At 43.8% G+C, this 7,428-nt stretch overlaps 1 protein-coding gene across 1 annotated transcript in view; it reads left to right on the top strand.

The window, feature by feature from the left end:
- nfat5a (nuclear factor of activated T cells 5a) overlaps positions 1-7,073 on the top strand; it is a 27,413-nt gene extending 20,340 nt beyond the window's left edge. The window contains 5 exon segments of the mRNA NM_199895.1: positions 62-194; positions 1,176-1,250; positions 1,354-1,463; positions 1,959-4,206; positions 5,907-7,073. Coding sequence (NP_956189.1) covers positions 62-194; positions 1,176-1,250; positions 1,354-1,463; positions 1,959-4,206; positions 5,907-6,127 — 2,787 coding nt within the window. The 3' untranslated portion in view covers positions 6,128-7,073.
- The last annotated feature ends 355 nt before the right edge of the window (positions 7,074-7,428 follow it).

The raw sequence follows: 7,428 nt of genomic DNA, 5'->3' as shown, positions 1-7,428 counted from the left end.
TGCACTTTTATCGTTCATAAGTATCTCACCATAATCATCATCTCAACATTTTTCAATACAGAATCATCTAGTGGTGAAGGTTCCCCCATATCATGACCAGACTGTGGCCAACCCGGTGTCTGTAGGGATCGCTGTTGTGACAAACGCAGGAAGAACGCATGATTTACAGACTTTTACTTACACTCCTCTAACAGGTGTGTACAAAAATATGAAATATTTGTTAATTATTGGTTAATTCTTCATTGTAAGATCCTGGATGTGCATTTGGGACTTTTACATTAGGGTTGCGGAAAGGGTACCTAAAGGAACACTCCACTTTTTTGTTGGGAAAAGGCTTAATTTACAGAGTCAAACAGTTGAGGTTTACTGTTTTAAAACATTCAGCCGATTGTTTACCTTAGCTTAGCATAGGTTATTGAGTTGGATTAGACCAGGGGTGATCAACCCTGCTCCTGGAGATCTACTGTCCTGAAGATTTCAGTTGCCACCCATATCAAACACACCTGCCTGTAATTATCCAGAGCTGTTCCGGTCCTGATTTCATGGTTCAGGTGTGTTTGATCAGGGTTGGAGCTGAACTCAGCATGAAGGTAGATCTCCAAGAGCAGGGTTGGTCACCCCTGGATTAGGCCATTCGCATTTACAGAATAGTCAAGCTTTAAATAGGAAAATTTGTGAAACTTTTTTTTTTCTTCATTTTGAGCAAGATGCTAACTTTTTAATCCAATTTAATGGCCTATGCTAAGCTAAAAGTGCTCTGCCAAATGTGAAGATCGGCTGAATGGATTCGTAAATGTTAGATCTCGACTCTAAGGGAATTGTAAAATAAGCAAACAAGTGGAGTGTTTCTATAAAGAGACAATTACAATGGCCTACTTTTCAATGCCACTGGGCCTTTATGCCAATCCTGTGGTTCTTGGACGGGAATATTTTACATGACCAAGAAAGGATGAAGAGCCTAACTTTGGTAGATCAGGTGTACTTGGGTGCATTAATTTAAGGTGGTTTTGGTAAATCAGGAATTGTAAAATTGTGTCTGAATTCTATGGGCGCACCTTTGGATAAAGGTAGTTAATATTTTTGGTTTGGTTACACCCCTTGATTGGACAGAGTTTAATGCACTTCTGCAGCAACATATGATAGCGTCATTCAATATTTAAACTCTTTCCATACAGAGAAAGTTGAAATACCGGTGAAGTCAGAACTGCCCGCCACAGTCAAGGCTTGTACCTTTGAAGAGCAGATCAAAGGTGTGGCACTATTAATGTTTCATGTTTTACTGCTGAGCATTACATTTAAGACCATTTCATTGTTAATTGTTTTCAAGTTTAAGTTTCATGACTTTGTTTACAGCGATGCAAACTGAAACCAGCTGTCTAAATAATGTTATAATGTTACCGATGGTCAAGCGCGAAGAGCCTATGGAAGTCTCCTGCAATGCTACTCCTTCTGACATTTTTAAGGTAATATCATTTTTAATTCACTTATTGTAGATCAGGGGTAGGCAAGAAGGTCCTGCGGAAATTTGCTATCAAGACTTGCTATTTGGTAGGCAAGAAAGTCCCTAATCAAACTAACTTGGGACAAGGTAATTAAGGTCTGAGGCTCTATCCAAAATGCCCCCTATAGGATTGAATAGTAGCCTGAAACCATAGTGGACGTTTTGAACTGCACCTAATCTATCCCAAAATGCACCTTATAATGAGTGTCCAAATAATGAACATGCATCGGCTAGAGAATATCCATGATGCACCGTGAGTTTGTGTGCAAAATGAATATCCACATCTGACCACAAGATGGCGTTGATAGCGGAATTCTATCTGCATTGCTAAAACTTTGTAAGATTGCAGCTCTCCCAGGCCAAATTTGCCTATCCTTTGGTTTAGAAGGTAAACTTAAGCAAATTTTTATAAACGGCGTATTAATTGTAACAATTATTTCCTATTTTTGCAATTCAGCCTGTAGAGACTCTTAGTTCAACCCAGCAGATATTGGAGATCAGTACTGTCCTTCCGTCTGCCACCAAATCTTTTCCAAGCCCAGTGGCTCTCCAACCCGTCGACTCCCAGCAAGCTCCGGCTCAAATCTTCACAACTCAAGAAACATTGGCCACCATTCAGAAGCAGGACATTCCTTCACCTGCCTCCTTTCAAGTGTCCTTGTCAGAGGACACAACCGTTCTCCAGCCGGTTCCCCCTCAGGTCCCGCAGCAGTTCTTGCGGGAAACCCCAGAAACACTGTCTCCAGAAGACAGCAGTGCAGATGGTGCTGGAATGGTACTGGTGGGCATAGACAGGAATCCGCCATCCCAGCGCCAACAGGTCCAGGCTCTTCTACCTCAGGATGGGGTTGCACAGCTGGAGCTGGCAGTGAGAGAGCTGCAGGCACAACAGCAGCTCAATTCTGTACTTTACAGCCCGACTCCGTCTGCAGAAAGCCTTCAGCAGCATGTGCAGGAAAACATGAACAGCCTACGGTTAGGTGGAAATGAGACGACTCTAACCAACCAGCAACAGCAGCAGCAAGAGCAGAATATACTGGAGAATCTGCAACAGCAGCAGCAGAAGGCTCTCGTGGATCTACAGCATCAACAAACTGTCCTGGAAAATCTTCAGCAACATCAGAAAGTCTTGGAGAACCTCCAGCAACATGCTATGGGCAACATCCAGCAGCAACAAACACACAAAGTCCTGGAGAATCTGCAGCATCAGCAACAGCACCAGAAAGTTCTGGAGAACATTCAGCAGCAAAGTTCAATCGTGACTCTGCAGCATCAGAAGGTTCTGGACAATCTCCAGCAGCAGCAACAGCATCAGATTAATCTAGAAACTCTTCAGCATCAGGAGGTGTTGGAGAGCCTGAAGCAGCAGCTGCAATCAGAGCTCATGCAGACGCAGATACCAATGCAGTGCACGCCTAGCTTCACTAACGATCAGCAAAGCTCCACACAGGCTAGCACTCTCCCGCAGTCCTCTGACGGATTTCTCCAGAACCCCCCGCAGCAGCAGGCCGCACTTTTCCAGCAGACCGGTGGGATCATGACCATACAGACCTCTGGCTTTCTGCAGCAGCCGTCTGCTCAGCCATCGCCTCCTCAGCCGCTTTTCCAGAGCCACAACCCCTTGACGGAAACTCAAGACACTCAGGCTGTACTCTTCGGAGCCACAAAGCCGCCACAGGTCCAAGCAGCCTTATTTCCCAGTACCATGACAATGCTAGCAAGCAGCAATCTCCCCACAGAGCAGCAACCTCCTTCAGCTAGTCTGTTTATCGCGCAGAGTGTGTTACCAGCATCAGATAACACCCAGAACCAGCCGCCGCAGCAGATCACCTTCCTCACGCCCATGCAGACCTCAGGAGCCGAACCCCAGACAGTCTCACTTTTTCAAGGACAGACGCAGTTGTCCACCCCAATGGAGCAACAGCAGTCTCCTCAACAGCAGCAGATGCCAACCTCTCAACAAGCCCCTCTATTCTCGAATATCACCACAATATCCCCAAATCAAGCACAGCAACCAACTCAGACGGGAATACTGTTCTGTACAACAACAATCAATCCTCACGATCTCCCCCAGGCTCTGCTGTTCAGTGGCCAGAATCAGGCTTCGCTAGGAACCGATCGGCTCCCAGAGAATATCTTTCAGGAGCAGCAGCCCATGCAAGTGGTTCCCAGCTCTGAAAATGTTTCTTCCAACAATCCTTCGAACCAGCCCGCAGTCCCAGCAGCGCAGGCCGCTCAGAACCCATCAATTATTTTCACACAAACCGGTGTGGTGAATGTTGCTCAGCAAGACTCTGCAGAACCCATGTCTTTTCAGGACCAGAGCACCGGTGTCAATGAATCTTCTGCCAGTTTGCCTTCAACACGGACAGAACTGTTTCAGGACCAGCAGCCCATGCAGGTTGTGCCCAGTGCCGCAAGCGTAACCCCCGTCTCTCCTTCGGACCAACCTTCTGTCAACATTTACTTGCCTCCGTCAGCAATTTCAGCCTTGCAGGGTGGTGTAAGTGCTCAGGATTTACCTCCAGCTGCCGCAGCCGCCACCATGTTTAGTGGGCAGACTGGTGTGTCAGGACTGCAGAACTCCGCCCCGACTGCCCCTCCACAGCCACCCAGCCAACTCTTCCAGACTGCTATTGGGGGAACCCTGAGCCAGCCGGGACCGCCAGGACCAGCTGGCCTGTTTCTCTTTGAGATTCCCAGTGGTAAGAACAGTCATTTAAAAGGTCTCAGGAAATGTTAGTATCAATATGTTCGATTTTAAGGATATCGGTTAGCTAGTGTGCTCCAAAACAGTGACAAAATTCGAGTTTAGAAGATATAAACCTGATAGAACTTCCAAAGCTCGCAGTTTGTCACTCTCACCAAAATCAGGGGTGACCAACCCTGTTCCTGGGATCTACCTTCCTGCAGACTTCAGTTGCAACTCATATCAAGCACACCTGCCTGTGATTATCAAGTGCTGTACAGGTCCAAATAATTGGTTCAAGTTTGTTTGATCAGGGATGAAGCTGAACTCCACAGGAGGGTAGATCTCCAGGAACAGGGTTGAGCACCCCTGGCCTAAATGAATCAACTGTTTTTTTTTTCACATCACCACATGCAATCAAATATTGTCCCATCAAATGCTCTCTAATGTCTGACATGACCCCCCCCCCCCTTCAAGGTGCTTTTTAAAATTGCTTTTCATTTGATGTGAACACTCTTACTGGCAGAGCTAGCTTTTAAAAGGGGAGTGGCTACTTTATGCCCCGCCCTCTTCATGTTTTAGTTGAGATTAAGTCAAACATCGAATAAAAAAAAAATGCACGTTTTAAAGCAGTTCTCATTACACATTAGCTTTGGGACAACTTGTTTGGGTTTTCACACTCTGCTTAACCCCTGGGTTATCATCAATCTGAACATCGCTTTTAACTAAATTTTAACTATTAAACCTATAATTATGTACGTTTATTTTTTATAAGCTATAATCATTTTGTGTCAAACTCGATTCCTCCACACCTCTGCACAGTTTTGTTCTAACCTTAATTAAACCTAATCCAAGTAATCAAGGTGTTCGGCATTGGGATGTGCCCACCATAATAAGGGCTGTTTTTATTGTTGTGAGGGTTGCATGGGGGGGCGACGACACCTGTAATGAAAAGGAAAGGAAATCCTGCCATCTTTATATTTATTTAAAAGTGTTTTCATGCCTTAATAAAACGAAAGCACAACACAGACTCTCATTTAAGAGCAAGGGGCGGCCGCTGGTGGTTCGGCGATATAGCTTGCGTATAGGGAGGATCGGCTCTTTAATGTTAATTGCCACCCATCAGAGAAAGTCTGAAAATATGGGAGAAATACGGGAAAATACCATTATGGGGTGATAGCGGGATAGAACTATAAAATACAGGAGAATCTCGGGAAAAACGAGAGGGTTGACTGGTATGAGCTAAACTGTGCAGAGTTGTGGCCCTCCAGGAATTGAGTTTGAGACCATTGGTCCACATCAGGGGTGTCCAAACTTAGTCTTGGAGGACTAGTGTCCCGCTGAGTTTAGCTCCAACTTGCTTCAACACACCTGCCAGGAAGTTTCTAGTATATCTAGTAAGAGCTTGATTGGTCTAGGTGAGTTGGAGTGAATCTCTCCAGGACACCAGCCCTCCAGGACTAAGTTTGGACACTGCTGGTCTAAATCTTTGACAGATCACTCTAATAAAATGAACTGAAACACTTTATCCTACAATAACAATGCTACTTCATTACAGTTCTGTGCATTTGTGTTTAAGCCGCTTTAATCAAAAGTTGTAAGAGGAAAGATCACAAAAAAACGTGAATCAATATAGGTCAGATGGTTAATTTACATATATTATTTTACAGTGTGATCTAGTCCCAATAAAACTCCCTGTTGTTTGTGTCTGACTAGATTGTGGAACGTTAATAAACTCTCCCGGTCCGCCGTTGTCCGATCAGCTGGTCACTTTGGGTCATCCCGGTGCGGATCAGAATCAGACCCAACTTCAGACTAATGCACAGATTCAGACCTTACTGGATCCGTCTAGCAACCTGGAGGACAAGATAGACCAACTTCTGGAGAGTTTTCAGGAGCAGGGAAAGTCGCTCCCACAGGATTTCTTGGACCATTAAAGCTAGGTAATCCGAAAGTAGACCACCGTCCACACCGCTTGCTAATGCTCCTTTCTCCATCTGGCATCTTGTGTGGGTATTATCCAACACTGGGGGTCGTCTAGAACTCTTCTATATCTGTTTCTGAACGCTTTTAGTGTGTTGGACGTCCTTTTCTTGATGGACGAATGAGGGTCCACTTTATATAATGTCAACATATCATGTGACCCACGAAGCCATTAAGTATATTGGCACTTTGCTAACTTTGTATTTGTGTTCTTGACTTCCACTTGAATCTTCTCCATTTATTACCATCGTTAATCTGTTTTCGTTAGAAGCCAACAATAGTAGAATATATGAAAAACACAAAAAAATAATCAAAAACTCTGTTGCCGTTGAGATACTAATACATTGTGAATGAATTTGAAATATATTTAGCACTTTAGGGGGTTTCCTGTCGGAGATTCCCTTTTAGCTTTGTAACCCATACGTGTCTAACATGGCCGTCGAAGCTTTTTTTTGATAGTCATGATGCTTTCTAAAAGAATAATGTGTTTTTTTTTTTGTGTTTCATTATTCTCTTTTATGAATATAGTCTATTTTATGAGCCATGTTTTTCTTTTGTTATGTGTTTATCCAGTTTCAGCATAAGTCGCGATGCTCTATGTTAGTCACTCCTCCTGTTTTTAGTTTTATTTAATTTTATTTAAGAGGTCCAACTTGTAGGCAGGGATGAGAATTTGTGCAACGTTGCCGATGAGATCTGTGAACAGATTGTATTCTCCTCCAGCAGAGCGTCTTCGGTGCGTGCGCGTTCGGCAGAATTACACAGAGCACATGGCTGTTTGTACTATATGAGATGCAGCTACAGTCTTGAATTGTATGTGGTTTGTGGAGGTTTATTCAAATAAGCACAAGCTCTGGAAGATGATTGGTTGTGGTGGAAATGCAAGGGATTGTTCACCCAGATCATTATTTACTCATGCTTACGTCTTTCTAAACTGAACACAAACTGCAAATGTTTTAATTTCTGATATTCGAGAGGTTGGATAGTTTACCGGTACTTATCGTGATACTATGGCTCAAATAATGCCGATGCCACTGTAGTTTGTATATGGTAGTATAGTGAATAACGGTCTATCTACAATACATAATGTTGCATGTGGGAAAGTCACTAAAATGCTCACACGTTTGTGCAACAAACTATTTCATTTGAATAGTCTGTGGAGCCTTTTAAGGTTGCAAAACTGTAGAATTTACGCCTTTTATGGTAGCCTGAATCAGTTCATTTCTGTTCCTGTCAATATGGTTTAGTAGCTACA

The sequence above is a fragment of the Danio rerio genome, chromosome 25 (assembly GCF_049306965.1).
Source record: "Danio rerio strain Tuebingen ecotype United States chromosome 25, GRCz12tu, whole genome shotgun sequence".
Lineage (NCBI taxonomy): Eukaryota > Metazoa > Chordata > Actinopteri > Cypriniformes > Danionidae > Danio > Danio rerio.
The sequence above is the reverse complement of the archived record's forward strand: the minus strand, read 5'-3'. Positions and strand labels throughout refer to the sequence as shown.